The following is a 24,957-nucleotide window of genomic DNA, read 5'->3' as shown; positions in this document are numbered from 1 at the left end:
CTATACTCCTGTGATTTGTTTTATTTTATTCTAAGATACATTTATTATTATTTTTTTTTCCCATGTGGTAAATAAATACTTTTAAATACTTTTGCATCTAAAATACAGTTGTGGTGGTCATTATAAGAACAGCAAAGAGTATTACAAATATACATTTATTAAGTAGCATACAAAACAAGTTGTATTTCAAAACAACGAACCTAGGCCCAGTATCATTGTATTAACCAGTTCAGCTTTATTTTCTAATTATATGGGACCTGGGTTACACTTTGGTGCGATTTTATAGTGTATTATTTTTATTATGCACATAAATGGACCATGGTACATACATTTACACAGGTTTTCAACCCTATTTGAATATAAAACTCAGTTGAATATAAAAAAGTCCAGTGCTAATGTTACTCCCGCTCGTCATCGGCAGCTGTCACTGTTGCGAGGCGACACGAACAATCGTCCGTAGGCTACACCGGCCCAAACGCTTCAGATGCGTTCTGTGTATTCCCCCTTTGAAATGGGATGGAGCTGTAGTTAGCAACAATTTGTTAATATTGTGACAGGCCTACATGTTGTTACTTTCATTTTCAAAATAACCAGTGGTGGAATGTAGGGAACTACAAACTTCGTTAATGACAAGGAGGTTTTTTCCCTGCAGAATACATACTTTTACTTTTACTCTTGATACCTTAAGTAACGTTAGGCCTACATTAGAGTATGCAAGATAATTTTGCTTTACTAAGGTTTGAAATATATGACTAGTTTCTCCCCAATGCGGTATTAGCCCCCCCTCAGTCCCACTCAGCGGAAGAAAAGTCTACATCATTTTTTCTTATTTTATGTACTGTAAATTTAAATGTGTATGTTGATTTTGAGATTTTTAACGTATGTTGTAAATAGTTGGGGAAAAAAGGTATAGAATCATTTGTTTCATGTAAAAATTATGACTGTCATTACAAAAATAAACAATGTCCAGAGCAATGAATTCTCTTTTATTTACACATTTAAAGTTGCATAAAAATAAATAAATAAATGTACAGAATTTTTTTTCCTGTTAAAAAATATAAGTTAAAAAAAGTAAAAAAAAAATATATATATATATATATATATTTTAAAAAAAAAATCTCAATCATTCTTTCAAGAAGAGAAAACTCTTTCTCCTTCTCTTGCCTGTCCATCCTCTCTCTACTCTCCTCGCCTCTGCAGTCCCATGTCTTCTCTAATCAAGTCCAAAAACTTGTCCTCTCTGTCTCTTCTTCGTGGTGCTGCTGGTGCTGATGCTGGTGCTCGTGCTGGTGCCCCTGGCTCCTCCTCACCGTGGTCACCCACTGCTGAACTCGGCCCTGGTCTGTCCTCAGGGAATGAGGCAATGAGGGCAGGGGGGTTGGTGGAGTGCCTCTGTCCCAACACCTCATCCACGAGGACAAACCAGGGCCAAGATTCAGCAGTGGGTTTCCCACTCACACCCTCACCTGTCCCAGGACACTTGCAATCCTAAGGCAGAGCAAATTAACCATGGCTTGTTAACAAGAACAGCACAATACATTTCAGCAAAGATGTGTGTATTAACTTTCTTACTTTGTATTTTTTATTTATTTATTAAGTTGTCCCATTTTTTGGCCTGTATGGGAGTTACCTTCCCCAGCAGACCCATTTTCTCCAGAATTGCTATAAAAAAGCAGAAAAGGGTACATGAAAAATATTAACACAGGGGTGCAATCTTAACATTAGTGCATTGTTAACACTGCAAAATATGACACATCACATTCACATGCATACAAAATACTTCAGAAATCATATTTCTGGATACTCAAATTTAGTTAAAACCTTTGCACATTAAACCTTATGTGTTAAAAACATAAAAGTAAAACCCAATTGCCTTATCTACTGCTTTTCTTATTGTTGTAGGCTTTATAGGGTGAGTGATATTTCTTATAATACACAAGTGAAACAGACTAGTGCAAATATTACAATAAAAATTTATTTAATTAATTAATTAATTTAATTGCAATTTAATAAATTTAGCTGTCTGCTCCTTGCTCCCTGAAACAATTATTAAACTAAATATTAGGACAAATTTTATACCACCTTACAAATGAAGCCACGCAATGGTGATGAATGAGTTAAGATGAAGTTTATAAGAAAGAAAAACTTGTGGATTTTAACTCACTAGCTATTTGATTAAATGAAAACAATACTTACATTTAAATGTGAATTTGCCATCCACCACCGAACTCTCGGCCGTCATTTTTTTATAATAATAATGCTGTTGTCACCGGCGCGCGATGGCTTATGGGGTAGGATCAGGCCGCAAGGATCCGTTTATGCATCCTCCTTTTCACGGGGAAACTTAAGGGTGCATTTGGCGTCGATTTTGAATCAGGGTAGCCTTCGTCGCGCCGCGATGACTCAACCGGCCTTCGAATACGGCCTTTGGAGGATGCCGAATTGAATTGGGACACCCTTCATCGCGCCGCGGTGACGCAATCAGCCTTCAAATGCGACCTCCAGGTGTGCAGCCTTTGAATTGGGACATCCTTCGTCGCGCCGCTGTGACGCAATCGGCCTTCAAATACGGCCAATCGGCCTTCAAATACGGACTTCGGAGGCTGTAGCCTTCACATTGGGACACAGCTAGCGTGTGGCATTAGTGGCCTTGTGGCCACGTGGGCCTTGTGGCCACGTGGGCCTTGTGTACGCGTGGGGCTTGGTGCCTTGTGGCATATGTTTGCCTTGTCCTTTTGGTTCAACGTGGCTTAGACGCCGTAGTCTTGTGTGGTTTGTCTACGTGTGGCTCTAGGGGCTTGGTCTTGTCCTTAAAAGACGCCATGGTGGCCAGTCGCCCCCCGGGGCTAGGTTTTGTGTGGTTTTTAAGGCCCAAAAAGAAAAAGAAAAAAGAAGGGCTGTTTCATCTAGCCAAGTGTCTTTGTTTCATGTGCAGTCCAGTCTTACCTCATCTCTTTGTGGCATTAGCGGCCGTTGTGGCTCATTTGAGGCCTCGTCTCTGTGGTCTATCTTGGCCGTGTGGCTCTTTAAGGCCTTGTCTCTGTGGTCTATAAAGGCCGTGTGGTCCAATGAGGCCAGAGTCTGTGTTTACGCACGGCCCTAGGCGGCCTGCTATATGTGGTCCAATTTTGCCGTCTATTATAGCCCAATGCGGCTCTGTCTGTGTGGTCTAATAAGGCCTGTTTATTATTTTTGCCAAGGCGGCTGTCTGTGTGGTCCAATGAGGCTTTGTCTATGCAGGCCAAAAGCGGCACTGCTGGTCCAATGAGGCCTTGTCTCTGTGTTTTCCTAGGAGTGAACTGGCAATTATATAAAAAAAAAGTCACACTAGGATTTAATTGTCCTTCTTTTCTATTAAGCTATAGGCACGCCGTATTTTACACCTTAATCTACCATTTAGTATCTTCCTTCTCTATTTTTCAGGAACCCCAGGACTCTAGACCGGTGGGTATACTCGTTACCATTTTTTGGGGGTTGGCGGGCCCCGTCCCAGTGGACTCATACTCCACTTGCTTTGGGGGCCTTCATCTTCAGGCAGGAATTGCAGATCCGATACCCTCGGATTATGCACTACGGACGGGGCCTACGCCAAATGACTTTGTATATTATCAGCTTGCTGAGCTGTCAATAAATGTACGATTGTTGAAATAATTCTCCCGAGTCTTTCTGGTAGAAATGAAAGCTTTAGCATAAGTTCTGCCAGGAAGACTCAATTACTACGTCATCTTTTGCTTCACTTCTATCCAATCATATTCTCATGCTCACTGTATAAAAGCTCAGTACTTACACATGTTTGAGTTCGCAGATGCTGACGCTTCCATTCACCTCCATCCTCCCCACCACCACCAGGATGGTCCCTTCCCACACCTTGCAGGGGGTCGGCTGCGCCCCTGCCTTCATCTTCAGGCAGGAAATGCAGATCCGATACCCTCGGATTATGCACTACGGACGGGGCCTATGTCAAATGACTTTGTATATTATCAGCTTGCTGAGCTGTCAATAAATGTACGATTGTTGAAATAATTCTCCCGAGTCTTTCTGGTAGAACTAACAGTTTACGCAGATGATGTTACAGTAATAATTAAGAGCACTGATGATGTTACTAAACTTATTTACTGTTTGAATAAGTATCAGAAAGCTACATCTGCTCGTATTAACTGGGATAAATGTGCATCCTTGTTGCTGGGAGACTGGCTGGATATAGGACCTCCCCGATTACCACAACAGTGTAAATGGGTTCAAGATGGATTTAAAGTGCTTGGTGTGTTTTTTGGGACAGCTCAATATACTGAAAAGAACTGGGAGGGATTAGCAGATCGGGTGATCGGCAGATTACAAAAATGGCGATGGCTTCTCCCACAGCTCTCCTTCAGAGGGAGGTGCTTGATTATCAATAATCTGGCTGCCTCAATGCTATGGCATAGAGTAACTGTTTTAAAACCTCCTAAGGAATTGCTTACTATCATCCAAAAAACTTTTGTTGATTTTTTTTGGAACGGTCACCATTGGCTTATTCCTGGTATACTTTACCTTCCTGTGGCTGGGGGAGGTCAAGGACTAGTACATATAGGGCCCTATTTTAACGATCTGAAACGCAAGTGTCAAAGCGCAAAGCGCAAGTAACTTTGTGGGCGGATCCCGGCGCTGTTGCTATTTTCCCGGCGGGAAAAACGACTCTTACGCCTGGCGCAAATCTAAAATGGGTTGGTCTGAAGTAGCTTCATTATTCATAGGTGTGGTTTGGGCGTAACGTGAAATAAACCAATCAGAGCGTCCTCTCACATTCCCTTTAAGAGCAGACGCGCTTGTTCCAAGGCGGATTGCTATTATAACGGCGGGTTTGCCAGGCGGAGTTCACAGCCAAAAAGACCGACGTTCTCGTCAGGGCCGTAAAACACAGAGAAGTGACATTGGGCTTAATTAATTTACTGGCCCAAATTAGCTTCGGTTAAACAGGCGTATAATTTGGGTAAATGTGTAGCCTAATCTAGATTTTTTTAAAAATCTAGATAGATCTTTTTCACATCTTCACGGACACAACAATGATTTCCCTCGTGTGTTAATATTTTTCCTTGTAATAATGTATGATTTGCAAAAATGAAAACTGCTGCGTCTGTTTATATTAGAGAATCAAAGTGGATGCGCGTTAACACGCTACATTATGGCCAAGCACGCGCCCTTAAAATACCATATCACTAACGCGCAACGCGCCACTGTCTTTAGACTTTTTTTTCCTGGTCAGTGGCGCAATTGCTTGAAAATAGTGGAAAATAGCACCAGGGAAGTTTTGCGCCGGAACACGCCTCCTCTTTGCGCTGAACCGCCCCCGCGAGCGCAAGTTCATTCCCTAATTTACCGACGTGCGTCTGTGGAGGGAAAAGTCCGCTGTGCGCGGGTGCAAAATAGGAATGATACTTGCGTCGGTGTACAAAGTCAATTGCGCTGGGTGCAAGATAGGGCCCATAGAGTCAAAAATATTAGGAATGAGATTACAAACATTACAGAGGATTATGTATTGTTCTGCTCCTTTACGATGGGTTTCATTTGGGTTGTATATATTAACAGATTTAGGTGGGATTGGCCTTGATAAACAGTTGTTTTTAATGGAAAAGCCCTTTGAGGAAAAGGCACGTTGTTTCTTTCATAACTTGTCAGTAAATAAATCATGGAAAATTTATACTTTACAAGAACAGAAGATGTGCTCTATGGGGTTTCAGAACCCTTGTTCTTTAATCCCCTTATAAAACTACCATCTAATTTGTCTGTTTTTGTTCCACAGTTTTTTAAATGCTGGGGTCAGTAAAGTTATGGATTTAATTGATTTGACACAATGTCAGTGGCGAACTGTGTTATCACTTGCTGCACAGGTTAAAATTAAATCTCTGAGAACTATGGATAGGATAATCAAGTGTATTAGGGATGCTTTTCCCTCTGCATTAATGTCCTTTATAAACTCAGCCCTGGTAGATGGTTTTACACCTCAGAACTTCCCTGAGCTGAAGGTGACCCCTAAAGATGGGAGAGTTGGCAGTAATATAAACCAGAATACATTGTTGAAGGGATATGGGGATTTGTTTTTTCATGATGTGGCAAAGAAAAATCTTTATTATATTTGTGTCAAATCTGTCCATGTTGGGTATTTGCATGGAAAAACAGATACTAAATGGAGGGCTAAGATCTCAATTTGTGAAGAAGTACATCCATCATGGAGAGTATTGTACAAACACTATTGTGTGGATATCTTCAGTGGAGAGTACTTCATTGTGCTATAGCCTCAAATAGTTTGGTTTCAAAATGTAATATGATTGTTTTATTATGTCCCTTCTGTAATGCTCATGATACTGTTTTTCATATTTTCTTTGAATGTCCAAGACTTGGTCCTGATTTGTAATACTAGAAAAGTTGATCACAAAATTAGGTTTTTCATACAGCAATACCTTGTTTATACTGGGATATAAATATAGAAGGTCATGGCAACAACAATGTGTTCTTGCCAATTTTTTAATTGGTCAAGCTAAGTTAGCCATTCTGAAATCCCACCAAAATGCAGGAACAGAGGTTGATGTGGTTGCTATGTTCAGGTCTTTAATAGAATCTCGAGTGACCATTGAGTATACATATTACAAGTACACTGATAATGTTGCTTTGTTTGAATGGAGAGGGTGTGAGAGAGGCACTGGTGACAGTGAGTGAGAACTGAAGTTTAGTTTTTAATTGGTAAAATGTTGGTGTTTTTGTTAAATTGTTCTGGAAATGTATTTGTTTTGTAAGTTGTTTTAAAACCCTTAATTTTTATAAATAAAAGGGTTAAAAGTCTATCTCTCTCTCTCTCTGCTCCTCCAGGTATGATCCTGTTTTGTTTGTTCCTTTGTAGTTTCCAGCCATGTCCACACACACACAGATTCACGCATCCCTGCACTTTACATACACCTTACATTATGACATTTTCACACCTCATTCCTTTTTCTTTTTTTAAAGTTAATAAAGTTTTTGTTTTACAATAAAGAACCTTCTTTGATTGGCTTATACCTGTTGTTTGTGTCCCCTCAATTTTGCCACAGGCTATGAGCCGGCCTGTGACACCTTAAACTAAAAAACTCTGATATTGCACACTTAAAGTGTGTATGTCAGGTTAAATTTGTAATTATGATTAACACAAAATAGTTAGGGGAAATGCACGTTTCACAAGTTGATGTATTGTTTTGTATATTTTTCGATACCTAAAGGCAGAATATAAGATGAAAAAGTTCGTTATTTTCAGTACTCACTTAAAACTGCTCCTCCCCCCAAACGAAATGCTTGACGTCTCCCCAGGTCGCTGAGAAAAATGTAGGAGCTGAGTTGTGAGCTGTGTTGATAATTGTACGAGTGATAGAGCGAGATAATTAGTGATTAGGACATTTATTTATTTAGTTCGTTATTTTAGTTAGATAGTTGGTTAGGTATACGCAGGCGTATTTTCACGATGGTGAATTACTGCGTTTGTGTCTGTGTTCCGTGCCTGGGTCAACTTTGTTCGGACCAAACGCGCTGACTTCAGTGCTGCTTCGGTATCCAAGACTTCGGTCCATTTCGCTGAGAAGGACTATGCTGTTGGAGATCTCATAAGTTATAAAATGGGATTTAAAACCCGAGTGAGACTGGTAGCTGATGCGGTGCCTACGGTGTATGCTAGTAGAAGCAGTCGACGGAGGACAGCGAGCCGGTCAACCGCGAGCCGGTCAACCGTGAGCCGGTCAACAACGAGCCGGATTATGTTTCCCCTGTTCATTATAGCCATGCACAGAGCTTCAGAGCTAAGGTGGAGCTACAGATTAGGTGTCCCTAAATAACCCGTGTATCTAACAGTAGTTCCGCATTAATTAATTTGCACGCAAGTTTTATTTATTTTTATACCGTGTATTCTCCTTGTATATCCACGCACCGAACCGTGACGCCCGTACCGTTTCGGTTCAATACGAATACATGTACCGTTCCACCTTTAAGTTATGCCTATACTTACCAAGACACCTGCCCAACTCTCGACTGGTTCTCTTCACACCTGTAATGTATTTTAGTTGTTACAATACCTGTGGGTCACTAAAGGGCACCCCCGTGCTGTTGGTTGTTGTTGTTGCAGTGTGCCGAATAAACCAGTTGAAAACAGTGCAGTCAGATCTCCGGTTTCCCTCGTGTGTATTCTGAAACACAAATAGAATAATATATGTTATTATAGCATATTGATGCATACATAACAACACCAGATATTTATGTTTCTTCGATAGGAATTATAAACATTTCTGTTAGGCTCCTCATCTGTCTCACGCCTGGGAGGCTCAAAATTGTATGGCTGTGGGCCATCGTAGGTTTGAGGGGGATTTTGGATCTCCTCAGACTCAAAACTCTCCATACTTGAATACAACTTTTTTGGCACGTCTTCCTCTTCTGACGTCACAGCTCAGCTGTGTTTTGAAAATATGATCTTGACAGAAATGGCTATAAAGCTTACTGTAGGGCAATTACAGTAATAATTTTAATGATAATTAAATTTTCACTCGGACATCTAAACCTTATTTAATATATCTAAAAAGAATTCCCCTCCTTGAACTGCCACCTTAACGTGGTGGAGGGGTTTGAGTACCCGAATGACCCTAGGAGCTATGTTGTCCGAAGCTATATGCCCCTGGTAGGGTCTCCCAAGGCAAACAGGTCCTAGGCGACGGGTCAGACTAAGAGTGGTTAAAAAAAAAACCTTATGCGAAAAATTAAATCGAAGACCGTGACGTCACCCGGTATGGCGCCTCCGGGGCCCCACCCTGGAGCCAGGCCCAGGGTTGGGCCTCGTATGCGAGCACCTCCCCCCACGGGGTTCGGCCGGGCTCAGCCCGAAGAAACGACGTGGGGCCGCCTTCCCATGGGCTCACCACCTACAGGAGGGACCGTAATGGGTCGGTGCTGAGAGGATCGGGCAGCAGTCGAAGGCGGGGGCCTCGACAACCCAATCCCTGGACACGGAAACTAGCTCTAGGGACGTGGAACGTCACCTCGCTGGCGGGGAAGGAGCCTGAGATTGTGCGTGAGGTTGAGAGGTTCCAACTAGACATAGAACCACACTCTTTGAGAGAGGATGGACTCTTCACCACTCTGGAGTTTACCCCGGTGAACGAGAGGGTCGTTTCCCTGCGCCTACGGGTCGGGGATAGGTCTCTGACTGTCGTGTGTGCCTACGGGCCAAACGGCAGTGCAGAGTCCCCGGTCTTCTTGGAGTCTCTGGGAGGGGTGCTGGAAAGTGCTCCAACTGGAGACTCCGTCGTTCTACTGGGGGACTTCAACGCCCACGTGGGCAACGACAGTGTTACCTGGAGGGGCGTGATTGGGAGGAACAGCCCCCCTGATCGGAACCCGAGCGGTGTTCAGTTATCGGATTTCTGTGCTAGTTACAGTTTGTCCATAACGAACATAATGTTCAAGCATAAGGGTGTCCATCAGCACACGTGGCACCAGGACACCCTAGGCCGTAGGTCGATGATCGACTTTGTGGTCGTTTCATCTGACCTGCGGCCGTATGTCTTGGACACTCGGGTAAAGAGAGGGGCGGAGCTGTCAACTGATCACCACCTGGTGGTGAGTTGGATCCAATGGCAGAGGAGGAAGCTGGACAGACCCAAGCGTAAGGGTCTGCTGGGAACGTTTGGCCGAGTCTCCTGTCAGAGAGATCTTCAACTCCCACCTCCGGCGGAGCTTCGACCAGATCCCGAGGGAGGAGCTGTGGCCGTAAGGTCTCCGGTCCCTGTCGAGGCGACAATCCCCGAATCCGGTGGTGGACACCGGAAGTAAAGGATGCTGTCAAGCTGAAGAAGGAGTCCTATCAGGCCTGGTTGGCTTGTGGGACTCCTGAGGCAGCTGACGGGTACCGGCAGGCCAAGCGAACTGCAGCCCGGGTGGTTGTGGAGCCAAAAACTCGGGCCTGGGAGGAGTTCGGTGAGGTCATGGAAAAGGACTATCGGCTGGCCTCGAAGAGATTCTGGCAAACCATCCGGCGCCTTAGGAGAGGGAAGCAGTGCCCTACCACCGCTGTTTGCAGTGGAGGTGGGCAGCTGTTGACCTCAACTGGGGATGTCATCGGACGGTGGAAGGAATACTTTGAGGATCTCCTCAATCCCGCCGTCACTGCTTCCATCGAGGAAGCAGAGGCTGAGGGCTCAGAGGTGGACTCGTCCATCACCCAAGCTGAAGTCACAGAGGTAGTCAAGAAACTCATCGGTGGCAAGGCACCGGGGGTGGATGAGATCCGCCCTGAGTACCTCAAGTCTCTGGTGTTGTGGGGCTGTCTTGGCTGACACGCCTCTGCAGCATCGCGTGGCAGTCGGGGACAGTGCCTCTGGGATGGCAGACCGGGGTGGTGGTCCCTCTTTTTAAGAAGGGGGACCGGAGGGTGTGTTCCAATTACAGGGGGATCACACTTCTCAGCCTCCCTGGGAAAGTCTATGCCAGGGTACTGGAGAGGAGAATACGGCCGATAGTAGAACCTCGGATTCAGGAGGAACAGTGCGGTTTTCGTCCAGGCCGTGGAACACTGGACCAGCTCTATACCCTCTGCAGGGTGCTGGAGGGTTCATGGGAGTTTGCCCAACCAATCCACATGTGCTTTGTGGATTTGGAGAAGGCATTCGACTGTGTACCTCGTGGCGGCCTGTGGAGGGTGCTCCGGGAGTATGGGGTCCGGGGTCCTTTGCTAAGGGCTGTCCGGTCCCTGTACGACCGAAGCAGGAGCTTGGTTCGCATTGCCGGCAGTAAGTCAGACTTCTTCCTGGTGCATGTTGGACTCCGGCAGGGCTGTCCTTTGTCGCCGGTTCTGTTCATAATTTTTATGGACAGAATTTCTAGGCGCAGCCAGGGGCTGGAGGGTGTCGGGTTTGGGAACAACACGATTTCGTCTCTGCTCTTTACTCTAACAAGAACAATCTGTTACCTTAAATTATACGTTTATCTCTGTAGGGCAGCTTTGAAACCATCTACATTGTTAAAAGCGCTATTTAAATGAAGATGACTTGACTTGACTCTTTGCAGATTTACCGGTCAATCTACCTTCCTACTCTCACCTATGGTCATGAGCTTTGGGCCATGACCGAAAGGAAAAGATCCCGGATAAAGGTGGCCAAAATGAGCTTTCTCCGCAGGGTGGCTGGGCGATCCCTTAGAGATAGGGTGAGAAGCTCGGTCACTCGGGAGGAGCTCAGAGTACAGCCGCTGCTCCTCCACATCTGGTAGGCATTGTATGTTGTACGTGCTGACGAAATTTGACATACATGACCTAAGTGGTTTTCAAGGAAATGTCAATGTTTTATCCGTCCTGCGTTTTAATCGTCCCGGCTCTCCCCTACGTTTTAAAAAGAAACTCTTACTTAAGAACTTTTACTTCTATTTAGGAGAACTCTTAGTGGTAAGATAAATTGTTTGGTGAATACGGCCCCTGATGTGCAGAGAAAGATTGTAGAGCTTCACAAAATAGAAGGTGACTGTAAGAAAATAGCTAAAGCATTAAGGGATACTTCACCGCAAAGATGAATGTGTATTTAAATTGGGTCATGTATGTAGTAGAAATGTGAAATTATATAAGAAGTTGTTGCCTTCTAGACTGAGAAAAGCCAGAACATTTATTTTTGGCTCATGTGGATGAAAGACAACAACTCCCAGAATGCACTTGCTTCGCTGCCCTACGAGGCCACTCCCAAGCCATGCCTACCGGTTACAGAGGGCAGTATCGGAAGAAATTATACAACTAGGCTAGAGGTCTACACGGAGCACCCGAGACCCGTCTACATTTTAAATGGTCAGCCTAGTCCGGGTCGGGTCCCAATCTATTACTTCGGGTCCCGGGTCTGTTTAACATTGTGTGCAATATACCCGAGTCGATCGGACTCGGAGAACAACCGCCCGTGATCACAGTCAGTCAGCACTGCTTGAGTGTTTCTTTGTAACTTGCAACTCATATAATTAGGAGAAGAAAAGTGTGAGCCAGGAAATTAGGTTTAAAAAAACACAAATTGCGCTTAAAAGCTCTTCAGGTGGCTCCAGGCAGCTGACGCGAATGTGCAGTCTCAAGCGCGTCATGTTTCTATGACAACCAGAGTGGGACTTATTCCGCCAAGCCGTGCTTTACACTTCTCCAAACACTTATTTACTACTCTCCCATTTTTATAATAATTTGAATGAACCGTCTTGTTTAATCTTAAAGTTTTCGTGGTCAGACTCAGCACAGAGACCACAGAGATGATAGCAAATAAATAATAACGTCAGCGGCCCTGAACGAGCAATCATTATTAGGCTATAGTTCAAAAGGGCAAACATTCAAAGTTATTATGAGAGTTAACTCGAGTCGAAATGCAAATCTGCAAAGTCGCATTAGTCATCCGCCACCGTGACATCCAGTGGACTTTTGAAGCTGAAATAATGAGTGGACTGGATTAAGCTTGGATTAACGAGATGAATAACATGGATAGAACTTTCTTGTCGGGGGATTGTAATGCATCACAGTCAGTCAGGTACAAGGAAGGGAGACAATGGTTACTAAAATTAGGTAAGACTTAAAAAATAAAAAATTTTATTAGAAGTTTTATTTTTCGCAATTTATGTGGAATATGTGACAATCGGGTCCAGTTGGGTCTGTGTCTTCCTGCCGGGTTCGGGTCCAGCTTTCAAATAGTTGACGGGTCCAGGTCGGCTTTTGGTTTCTGCGGTCACCATTCATAATTTTTACATGCACACCTTTTTTTTCAATCGGACTGAATTCATTCCGATTGGTGAATCTGAATGTAGTGTTTACATGAACGCTGAACAAATGATTGGTTGAAGTGCGTTTTAGCATTGCTAAGAAAATTTCTGTTTTCGTCTCAGTCGGGATCCGTGTGAAGCAGAATGCATGACCTGCAAAGCTGGCACATACGTCAGTGTCAAATAATGTAATAATGTAGGCGTAGTGAATGGTGACTGAGGAAAACAGGAGCTGAGTCCTGGACATTTTGGACGATCTCAAGGTCTGGTGCTGGGTCCGATGCTCGTGGCTGCCTGTGCGGGCCGCATTGCATCGGGGAGCAGTTGCGGATGGTGAGGGAGCGGGAGGAGGCCGGAGCAGCTGCTGCAGTGGAGGAGCGAGACCTGCTTGGCGGTCGGGAGGAAGAGCCCAGGCAGTCCTGGCCGGACATGTCCAGGAAAAAGAGGACGTATGGTCACCCCTACTACTCAGCTTTCTCCACAGAGCAAAAGCCTGTTAGTTTAGCTTTAAAAAAAAGATGGCTGACACTATTTGTACATTCTGTGAGTGAGATCCCACCCACTATGGTCCGGTTGAAAACATGCGGAACTAGCTCCTAGTCGTTTTTTCAGGAAAGCCTCCAATTACACAAAATTACGATTTTTGCATCATCGGATGATTTTTTCCCAGACAAAAAAACATAAATCTCTCATCTCAGGAGGACATAAGGGAGGGGAGCACGGTCAATTGAAAATACTACTGGGTTTCTACTGATGCAAAGCTTAATGATATTCGGTGAAGTATCCCTTTAAATGAAAAATCCCATTTCCACCAGGGCAATGATTAAGAAGTTCCAATCAACAGGAAATGTTACAAATCTGCCTGGTGATATGTGTCTATAGCATGAAGACAATAATAATGCAATATAAGACAATATTGTCTTAATGCAAGGTGAGAAGGATAGTTTGAGTGGCCAAAGATCACAGATGGAGAATTGCAGAAAATAGCTGAGTCTTGGTGTCAGAAAGTATCACACATAAAAACAAAAAACGATATCACCTGTTTGGGAGGATTTCAAGAAAAAAAATCCTCTGCTCCGATCCTAAACCAAACTCCGGTATATTCAGTTGCCAGACACTACTGGTGCTTTAAAAGGGACTGGGATCTATGGTCAGATTAAACAAAAAAAATGCTGTTTTGCAACTCAAGTTGGGTTTGGTGCACACACACAAAAAAAAAAAAAAAAAAAAGTACCGCATGTGCACAATTAAATATACTGCGGCAGGCATTATAGTAGAAAACACAGATATGTTATCTTGGCAAACAATTCTGAATAAAAGGGCGCCATTAATTGGGCCAATGTGTATTAGAGAAAAACATTTATTTCAAAATTATATTTTACTTCAATGAAAGGTTAGGTTTTTGTGAATTATTTTAGTAAAAGATCAAATGAATTAACAATGCAGATTTATTTTCACAGGCTTTCTTTGTTCATATTTACCAAGGGTGCCAATAAACCCGACCAGGTCTGTACGTAGTACAGTATAGTGCATTATAATACATAATCTGGTTATAATATTATGCAGTTCTATTATACTTTCTGTTACGGTTTGTGTCTTGTGTTTTCCTCTCCTTGTGATGACGTCATGACTGTTTCTTTTCTTTGTGTCTGAGTTGATTAGGTCCGCACCTGTGTGTCGTTATACACCTGCGCCTTGTTGGAGTCGCTGTTGATCCACTATAAAGGACACTGAAGCGGAGCATGGCAGGAGAGAGGAGAATCAGCAAACAAGCTTTTCGTTTTCTTTTGATTTAGTTAAATTGCTTTGCTGTCCGTTTTGTCAATGTTTGTTACCTTCATATTATTTGGAGTTTAGTATGTCTTTATCTGTGATACGTGTTTCGTGAGTTTATATGTTTCGTGAGTAGCCTATAATAAATGTTAACGCAGCGTACTCGTGTTTCACGTGTCCTTCTTTATGTTGTGAAACCCTTACGTAGCCACTTTTAACAAAAGGGTTCGTAACACTTTCTTAGAAGTCTGTGTAAGTAAGTGACACTGATGGTGTAATGTGACACTTGTTGGATGACAAATCTGGATTATTGTCATATGCAAAAGTATTTAAATTTATGCAGGAACTGGGTTAAGCAAATTTATTGTAAATGTAAAATTTATGCGAATAACCTTCCTGATTTAAGGTCACTGTTTCCCTAATTCAGGATTTCCTGAAACAACAGATAGTGGTGCTGTTTTTACCCTAGTCCATTGGAAATCCATGAAGTTACTGTTTCAACGTTTAGCATTTCAGCCTCCAGAAAAGCCATTATCTAAATACATATATATGTAGCCCTATGGAAAAAAAGAGTATTTCCATAAGCCAATATTTTATTTTGGTTATTTTCATTGTAATATATATTTCACTGTTATACAAGTGTTTATATTATGTTTATGTGTGTTAAAATATTAAGTTTGTTTGAAAATGCACTTACCCGTGAGAGTGTCCAATCAGGAGCGGGGTGAGAGGTCATGAAGAGAGAGAGGATGAACTGAAATGAGATGGAGACACATATGAAGACTGTGCTGTGACAGATACGAGTTAAAAGTTGCTAAAACACCAAGTTTAATGTTTGTTATGATAAGTGACATTGTATACTGCGGACACTTAAATAAGTTACAGTGTGATAGTTCATGTCGTGGACTTGAGAAAGTGTGGATGGCTAGTTACCACGCGCGAGCTAAACGGACTTTGCCAGCGATTATCCTGCCCGGTTGCTGTGTTTAGTGCATCGCCTGAAAATGTCACATGTCTGTCCTGTCTGGTGGTGCACATGGGTGTTTTGTTATTTTGGGGCCATGTGCTCTTGTCATTGTCTGGTCCCTCCCCCTTGTTATCTAATTATTGGTTTATTTGTCCCACCTGTCCTGCTCGTTACCCTCCTTGTTTGCCTTCCTATTTAGTCTGCCTGTGTTTGCTGTCCTGTGCTGGTTCGTTGTACATGTTACGTGTTTTCGTGTATACCCTCCTGTTTGTTTCCCAGTGTTGGAGTTTGTACCTTACCCGTTTTGTCTTCCAATTACAGTTTTTCTCGATTGCTTAAACACTATAACCAGGCTTTTGAACTAAAATTTCAAAACCATAATGCCATTTATCAAAAAGCACACCCATTTCACTAAACTATAAACACTATTGCCTGGTTTTGACACATGAGTCAGATTTGTTGAACTGTCACGGCAAAACTGTACACACAAATCCCTTTATTTCTCATTGCCTACACCATGTGATCATTTAGAAAGCAGTAGTATTCAATATTGTTCACTCAAGTCAGCACAGCTTCAGCTCAGTTAGCACACAATTACCCAGGTGAAAACACTAAGAGTCAAAATGTAACACACATCAATCAGATCCTTCAATAGATAGATAAAATGGCCCGAATCAGTTTGTTGAGTTTTGGAACAGTGGATCCAGAAAGTCATGAAGGAAGAGGTCGAGGAGGGATAGGAGAAGAAAGAGAAGGAGGAAGGGCAAGGGCAAGAAGACAAGCAGTCTCGGATGAAATTCAAGCCACTTTAGTTGACCATGTCTTTGTCAATGGTATGACTATGAGGGAGTCTGGGCAACGAGTACAGCCAAATTTGAGCCGCTTCACCGTCGCCTCCATCATCAAAACCTTCATGGAGGTGTGGTGGCAAACAAAATTCTATCACTGAATAAGAGACAATAATTTCCAATTGTCTTTGATGAGGTTTATTTTCTTGCAAGAAAAGGTCAGCAGTCGTACAGCACACAGAGTGTCTGCAGAGTGTGACAGTGAAGGGAGAGCATCCTTCCTCATTTATAGACTTGACTCCCAGAATGTTATCTTTCTAGGCCAATGATGGTATTTCAACCATACGTGGAACTCTTAGACTTGTTCATCATATTGTATCCTTGAGTGAAGGCCCTCCTGACACGTACCAATACTCTTTACCATTCCAATACAATTCCATATTAGAATAAGGTTTGTGTGTGCTCTTTAACTGTCATATGATGGTCACACACATCTTACGTAAGTAAATATAAACATTTTTTTAGAGGAGAGAGTAAAAAAAAAGAAAAAAGAGTAAAACAGGGACAGGGATTTTTTGTTGTTGTTGTTGTTGTTGTATTCTGTAGTACATGAATGTATAAAAATGTGCCAATGTATCCATTGGTTGTGTCTTTTGTGTTCATCAAGTGAAAAGGTTTGTGAGGGGAGAACCACAAGCAACTTACCAGTTTTGAAAATGTTGTTTTGAATTTATTACACCAGTGTGTAAGACTATGTTGTAGTGTGTGTGATTTTTATGGCTTGTGTGTCCAGTCAGAGGGAAAAGTTAGGTTTTTCAGCAAGAGTGAATGGTTTTGAATATAGAGCTTCATTTTGACCTGAAAATAGGATGTTTGGGGAATTGGGTGAGACGTTATGGATTTGTGTTTACTGTTCTGAGAATACGAGGCATAGTTTCAAGAAATGTGTTTAAGCAATCGAGAAAAACTGTAAATCACTCTGCAATTGAATCCACGTCTCTCGTCTCCCAACCGTGACAGAAAAGCTTAATCTTCGAGGAGGTTCGGGGGGATTCTTCCGGGCTGTTGAGCATTAGAAGCATCGTGTTCAGGACGACACGGCAGCTCATCAGTTCTGTTGCTTATTTGTTGCACCGAGGCATGAAGCGACCATTGTGTTTTAGGTCTTGTGTTTTAGGTCCAACGATCTCAAGCTACACAACAGGCCTGCCCTGTGTATTCATTTGACTATCAGGATATTAATAGTCATTTGCCAGCATTAGATTTAGAATTTCAATTGGTTTAATTTGGGGAATTTAATGTGATTGAGAATTGTGATTATTTGAATTTGTTAATTTGAATCTAATTGTATATTTGTACATATTTTCTTTAAGTAAATTGTTCATAATTATTTCCTGTGAAGATTGTCTTTATAGTTTGGGTTTAATATATTTATATGAGTGATATATTTAAAGTAAATAATATAATTTAACGTATAATACTTAGAGTGGATGTAATTATTTGTGTTAAAATAACATAACAATAACAAAGAGCACCGTCCTTCAGGTGAGACGTTAAACCGAGCTCCTCTGTGGTCACAAAAAATCCCAGGATGTCTTTCGAAAGAGTAGGGGTGTAACCCCGGCATCCTGGCCAAATTTGCCCAGTGGCCTCTGTCCATCATAGCCTCCTAATCATCCCCATATACAGTATACAGTATATACTATACTAATTGGCTACATCACTGTCTCCTCTCCACCAGTAAGCTGGTGTGTGGTGGGCGTTCTGGCGCAATATGGCTGCCGTCGCATCATCCAGGTGGATGCTGCACATTGGTGGTGGTTGAGGAGATTCCCCCCCTTCTATGTAAAGTGCCGAGAAAAGCGCTATATAAATGTAATGATTATTATATTATTATTATAATAATTCCTTTCCAGTCAAAGTAATATTATACTTAGGGGAGTATAGTAATTTAAGTAGGTGTAATACAAAACCGGATATTAAAGTAAGTGTTCATTTTAATTAGCATGTGAGATAGAGACATATAGTTAATATTTTACTTTAGATGAGCTATACAGACATTGTGTGGTTATTATAAATTAAGTAAAGTACTATTAAGAATAAAAGTGAACATATAGTGAGAAGTTAGTCATTTACATTGGTGCATTAATTAATAACAGAAAGAGAGATCTTTTGCCAAGTAGGAATTCGGGGAGCACACTTCAATAAAATAGTTAAGACACGCTAAGGGGCCGCCACATATATATATATATATATATATATATATATATATATATATATATATATATATATATATATATTCAAATTGTGATAACAACACATTAATTATCTCAATAGAAGCTGCATAAAATCTCAGAATCTATACACATCATCACATAGTATATTTTTTGTATTTCCTCTCCACCTCTAAACTGGAAAACCTGACTCTGTTCCACCTGTAAAACCCCTGCTGAGAGGTAAGATGGGTACAGTTTGTTTCACGAGAATTTAATTTGTAAATGTATGTATGAGGAGACGTTTGTGGTGTAATGCTCTACTTAATAACTGATTGACATAAGCTTTGTGAGTTTAGATATGGAAATAGGCATTTGTATCATTGAATATAGTGGTATAAGCAAATAGAAATGTGTTTTAAGCAAATTAAATGTAGTATATCAGCCTCATTTCTCTCAAATGGCCAGCCACTACACAGCCTTGTTTCAAGATTAACGGTCCATCTTAAACCATGCTTCACAATAGCATGTATGTTTTCCTTTTGGGCTTCAGTAATTGTTTCTTTTTCAAAGTTTCTTGGTCAACATCTGAGTTCAGCTTGGAAGGAGATTACTTATTGGGTGGCCTTTTTGCTTTACATGAAATTGATCAAGTAACACCCATTATCACCCCAGAGACCACAGAATGTTTCAGGTAAGCAAGGACCTTTTATCAGTCTGGAATTATCATTACGCAATATTGAAAAGCAAAGCAGCATTTCACATTTCTAAACAGAATTTTCAATGACATGCTATTAACTTCTTCACTGATGTTTTCAAGGCACAGTTCCTCAATATCTGGCTATCAGATGTTGCAAGTGATGAGGTTTGCTGTTGAAGAAATTAATAATTCCACCACTCTTCTGCCCAATGTTTCTCTGGGCTACGAAATTTTTGACCATTGTTCTAATACAAAGAATTTCCGTTCAGTCTTAAGTTTTATCTCAAATAATGGATCAATAAAACCTAAAGAAAACCTTAACAACTATCAGCCTAAAGTGATTGCTTTAACAGGGCCATATGGAAGCACAAGAACCATAACAATTGCCCCACTGATCACAATGGACCTTATACCATTGGTAAATGTTACCAATTTTACATTACAATTTTAACAGTTTACATTAAAAAAAACTTATACACTTCCTACTCTTTGTTTAGAATAACTAAGTTATAATATGCTAAATTAATTGTTTATAATAATAGTGTTTCTTCTCTTTCAAAGGTGAATTATGGAGCTTCCAGCTATGCATTAAGCAATAAACTTCAGTATCCCTCTTTTCTAAGAACAGTGCCCAGCAACAAAGACCTGATAGAGATGATTATTCGCATCATACGATGGTTTGGATGGAACTGGGTTGCCTTTCTTGGTAGCCAAGACAATTACAGTTCAGATGGACTAAAGCTGTTTAACAAGTACATCAACAACACTGGCATTTGTTTGGCCTATCAAGAGGCTCTAAGCTTAAATGCAAACTACAGTCTAACGCTTAAAAAGATTGATATGCTTAAAATCAATGTCATTGTGGTTTTCGCTGTGCCACAATATGCAAGCAACATAATCAAAACAGCCATATTAGAGAACATACAAGACAAAGTATGGATTGCAAGTGAAACATGGTCTATGAATCAACAACTTCCAAGAGAGCCAGGAATTATGAATATTGGTACAGTCATTGGCATTACAGAGAGATTGTTGTCATTACCTGGATTTGATAAATTCATCTATAAAGACAGGGGAACAACTGATGTTAATTATAAACCTGAGAGTGAAGTCAAGAGTAATAGTAAGACATGTAATCAAGTTTGTGATTACTGCACATTGTTGACCGCAGAGGAGATTATAAATGAGAATCCCACATTCTCCTTTGCTATCTATGCCGCCATATATACCATAGCTCATGCATTACATAAGGTTCTGCAGTGTGACACGAATAAATGTCAGAAAAACACAATGGCTAAGCCATACATGGTAAGTTTATTTATTTGAATCCATGAACATATACATAATTGTAACTAGATTCATTATTCGTTATTTTAATAGCAATATTTAAATTAATTTAATAATTACCAATGTTTATTTTTTAAGGAAATTGCATATTATGTCAATTATATTGTATTTCTGTTTTATTGTGATGTCTATATGTAATGCAAATAATGCCATAGTAATATTATTATTATCAATAATTTTTCTTGTTTACTTGAACATACTTAACACCAGCTTCTGGGAGAAATGAAAACGCTGGATTTTCCACTCAATGACCGTCAGGTGAAATACGATAATAATTATGATCCAACCATGAGTTACGCAGTTGTGCTTTGGCACACAGATGCAAATTCTCCACAATTTGAGTTGGTGGGCACATATGATACATATCCAGAAAATACTTTTGCCATTGACAACTCTCTTTTTCCCTGGAGTAAAAATGATTCTGTAAGCCTTATTTATTTATTTATTTATTTGTATGTTTGTTTATTTGTTTGCTTGTTTGTTGGTGATCCTTATCTAAATATTTAGCTTTATAAATATTTAAAAAATAAGTTAAAATCAGTTATACATATTTCTCCGAACAAAGGTCAATATGCTCAAAACAAATAACACAACCATCATTATTTATTTTTTTGTTTTTGTTGACTACAGAATATTTGTTATTTTAATAGCAATATTTAAATTAATTAAATAATTACCAATTAATTAAATAAATTAATATTCCACGCAATAAAGTTCGTATCAAATGCACGTGAAAGCTGCATATATTATGCACGTAAAAACTAATTTTCGCATATAAATTGCACGATAACCACATGCGTGCTATAGAGATGCATTTTCATGAGATCAGGCTGCCAGGAGATATCCCAAAAATGGAATCAGAAATGAAGAATATAACGGAAGCAGCATCATCACAAAATGTAGGTGATTTTCTAACCCACAATGGATGGTGGAATTGGATATTGCCTAACCCCAAGACAAACACTGACCAATGGCATTATTTCTTTTTGTTTTCGTTGTCTACAGAATAGAACCCCCCCAGAGGATATTAAGTTGATGCAGAGGATATTAAGTTGATGTAATTTGTATAAAGAAGATGGCTTTATTTAAGTTGTCTGTTGACTGTTCTGAAAGCAAGATCTGATACATTTGTGCATAGTGTTTAAGGGAATTACATTATTTGTGTCCTGTAATTTGCAGTCCATGTATAGACAAACATAGTGTTAGGCTGTGTTAATTGTTTCTTAGTTTGGAGAAAAGTGTAAAATTGATTGAGAAATGTTTTAACTTTAATAACACGTTTTCCCATTCCTTCAAGGTTCCTTTCTCAAACTGCTCTGTTGAGTGTAAGGAGGGATTTACAAAGCAACTTGAAGGTTTTCATAGTTGCTGTTTTATGTGTAAAAAATGCCCGCGTAACAGCTATGTGGATTATTCTCGTAAGTATACTATAGGTGTCGGTCAATAACACCTTTTTGTTTAAGCTTCTTCAGTCCATTCTATCATAACAATGCTTTTGGACAATGTACAATGTAGCTTTTCCTACATTCAGTTGCTATTGGCTTTTGGCAAAATGGTATTACTAAACATATATATTATTTTACTGTTTCTTAGGGGACCCCTATACCTGTTTTCCATGTGCAGAGAGTGAATGGTCTGATGAGGGCAGCGTGACATGTAAGACACGTTCTGTTGTCTATCTTCAGTTCACAGAAATCTCCTCCATCGCTGTCATGGTTTCTGCCACTTGCCTAATTATTCTCCTTTTTGCCATATTTTGCCTTTTCACCTATAATTACAACACACCAGTGGTGAGGTCTGCTGGTGGTAGCATGTGTCTTCTTATGTTGATATGTTTGATTATGTCTTCCATTAGTGTATACTTTTTTTTTGGACAACCCACATTTGTACATTGCCTCCTGAGAAATGCTATTTTTGCATTTTTCTTCACTGTCTGTCTTTCATGTTTGACTGTCCGTTCCTTTCAAATTATTTGTGTTTTTAAAATGGCTGCTCAGTTCCCTAGGGTGCACAGCCTTTGGGTAAAGCACAATGGACAGTGGCTCTTCATTGTATTTTCTTCTGCCATTCATTTAATTTCTTGTGTGATATGGATGACTGTCTCTCCTGACAAACCCATCGCTGACTCATGGACTTTTAAAGATCAAATTATGCTCATATGTGAAATGGGGAACACTATAACCTTTAGCATAGTTCTGTTTATAAGTTGGTTTCTTGGTTTCCTGTGTCTCCTGTTTTCTTACATGGGACGAGATCTGCCGAAAAATTACAATGAGGCCAAATCAATAACTTTCAGCCTCATTTTGTACTATCTGAGCTGGATTGTGTACTTCACAGCATACCTCTCTGTCAAAAGCAAGTACATCATGCTTTTGAATGCAATGGCCCAGATATCTAGTATATATGGAATTCTCTTCAGCTATTTCATAAAAAAATCTTACATTATAATATTCCAACCTCAAAAGAACACTCCTGCATACTTTCAAACATCTATTCAGAATTACACCCAAACCCTTAGTAGGACTTAGACCACAATGCAAAGATGCAGATCCACAAGGGAATTGCAGTTGCCATTAGTTGGAGGATAATTGTGTTAAGCACAAATATAGACAGATCATTTTTTGTTGTTGACATTTTAGTAAGCATTCCCTCTCTACAAACCTTGTTAAAGTAGGAACACTAATGCATGTAGTTAAATTCATTCCTCAATGTCATAGACTTAAGTAGCTCTCTAAAAACCCTCTAATTGGGAGTAAAACTTGTTAAGCTGTTAGCCTTAGATCCTTCACTATTATGTTAACACAATCTTAAATACACACATGGGAAAAGTACAGAAGGAAGAAACATTCAGTTTTTTTTCTGCACTTTAGCAATGTGATTTATGAAAAGAGTAATTTAAATATTTATACAGCTGTTCTTCACATGCTAGCATTTACACTTAAGGGTTAATGTAAACACAAATGCTTGCTTTTTATATGTAATAAAGAACATTTTCAAAACGTCTATAATTCTAAGCAAATAAATATAGATTTGTGAGGTTTGGATTGTCAGTCTTGATCTAAGTGCAGCAGTCTTTAGGCTATTTAAAAATCAATTAAAATTGTTGTAAGGAGGCCTTGACAGTTGCTAGGCAGGCAGCAAGAAAAGCAACAACTCTGAAAACTCTTGAATTGGCTTTAATTTCTGGTAAGGCATGCTGCAAAAAAAAAAAAAAAAAAAAAAAAACGTCATCCCACACAGGATAAAAAAAACATTTAAAAAACCAAAAGGAACATTAAAGATAACAATTAATACATAAGAAAATCAAAAGTTGGCTACAGGCCCAACAAACACCTTCTTTGTTCCCTTCATCAAACATTTGGACACTCTTTATAGATCAGGCTCCTCCCCCTTCATTCAAACAGTCCAATGACAACCCTCAGTCAATCACAAACTGGATATTCTAGAAACATCAGCACAAGCATCTTCTTCATCATGCTCTATTTCAGCTACAAAAAAACCCATAAGCATTTAAAAACACATGCAAAAACATTCTCAAATAAACTCCTCCCCTCAGGGCGGTATATATGTGGCTTCCTGTTTGCGCCCCCTCTAGAAAGCTCAGAGGAGAAGGTAAGACAAAGGAAAACCATTATTATTAACCCTCTGGGGACCAAGGTGTTTTTGGGGTCCTTGAGGTGTTCTGACATGCCCTGACATTTGTGCTTTTTTTAGTTGCTTATAAACATATTTATGGCAAAGGTGTAATTATACTCTATTTATCAGCAGGGCTACCATAATATGTGAGCAACATGCATGTACATGTTTGTATTTTTGAGGGAATAATGTTTATGCATGGTCATTCAAAAAAACAAAAAATTAAAGTGTCTGAAATAACGCCACAAAACACATAGTAAATATGTGTCCACAATACTTTTGAGTAATGGATGTTTTCGCCTAGAGTTTTTCATTCAAAATGATCTGAAAATCATCCTGCCTAATCATTATCATAAAACAATACATTGATTTACATTTTGTAAAACACTTTTTGTTTGGGAAGGCAATATGCACAGGGGCATGGACGATCCAACACCATCATTAATAGTAAGTGGTTCACACCTGAGAAGACAATTACCTGCTTAATGACCCCGCAGAATGAGCCTTGCATTCAGGTGTGTCACAAGAAAGAATGTGAGGACAAAAAAAAAATATATATATATATATATATGTATATATAATCCAAATATAAATTAGTCAAAAGCACAATTTTAGTACATAGTCATACCTGGAAACCAATCCTGTTCAAATAGGCTATATGAGCCATTCTACAGAATTGGTTCAAAGTTAGATTTGGATTTTTTTTCCCCCCACAATTTGTTGTATACATGCAAATTGTATAATATCCAAGGTAAACATTTCTAGTAATTGTGCAGTTAA

General features: G+C 40.2%; 1 protein-coding gene across 1 annotated transcript; it reads left to right on the top strand.

The window, feature by feature from the left end:
* Window positions 1–18,998: 18,998 nt before the first annotated feature.
* LOC307011321 (taste receptor type 1 member 1-like) lies at window positions 18,999–23,544 on the top strand. The gene is made up of 6 exons (XM_079636836.1): window positions 18,999–19,188; window positions 19,315–19,612; window positions 19,756–20,502; window positions 20,752–20,964; window positions 21,839–21,959; window positions 22,135–23,544. Exons 1-6 carry the CDS (start codon window positions 19,007–19,009, stop codon window positions 23,067–23,069), a joined length of 2,496 nt encoding a protein of 831 aa, XP_079492962.1. The 5' UTR covers window positions 18,999–19,006; the 3' UTR covers window positions 23,070–23,544.
* The last annotated feature ends 1,413 nt before the right edge of the window (window positions 23,545–24,957 follow it).

Source organism: Phoxinus phoxinus, assembly GCF_949152265.1.
Source record: "Phoxinus phoxinus genome assembly, chromosome: 15".
Lineage (NCBI taxonomy): Eukaryota > Metazoa > Chordata > Actinopteri > Cypriniformes > Leuciscidae > Phoxinus > Phoxinus phoxinus.
The sequence above is the reverse complement of the archived record's forward strand: the minus strand, read 5'-3'. Positions and strand labels throughout refer to the sequence as shown.

What these genes read in the sequence shown, in the direction of transcription:
- LOC307011321 (XM_079636836.1), top strand. Translation starts at nt 19,007, where the DNA reads ATGCTTCACAATAGCATGTATGTTTTCCTTTTGGGCTTCAGTAATTGT. An exon ending in GAGACCACAGAATGTTTCAG is followed by an intron (nt 19,189 to 19,314) that starts GTAAGCAAGGAC and finishes GATGTTTTCAAG; the next exon opens with GCACAGTTCCTCAATATCTG. An exon ending in CAATGGCTAAGCCATACATG is followed by an intron (nt 20,503 to 20,751) that starts GTAAGTTTATTT and finishes ACTTAACACCAG; the next exon opens with CTTCTGGGAGAAATGAAAAC.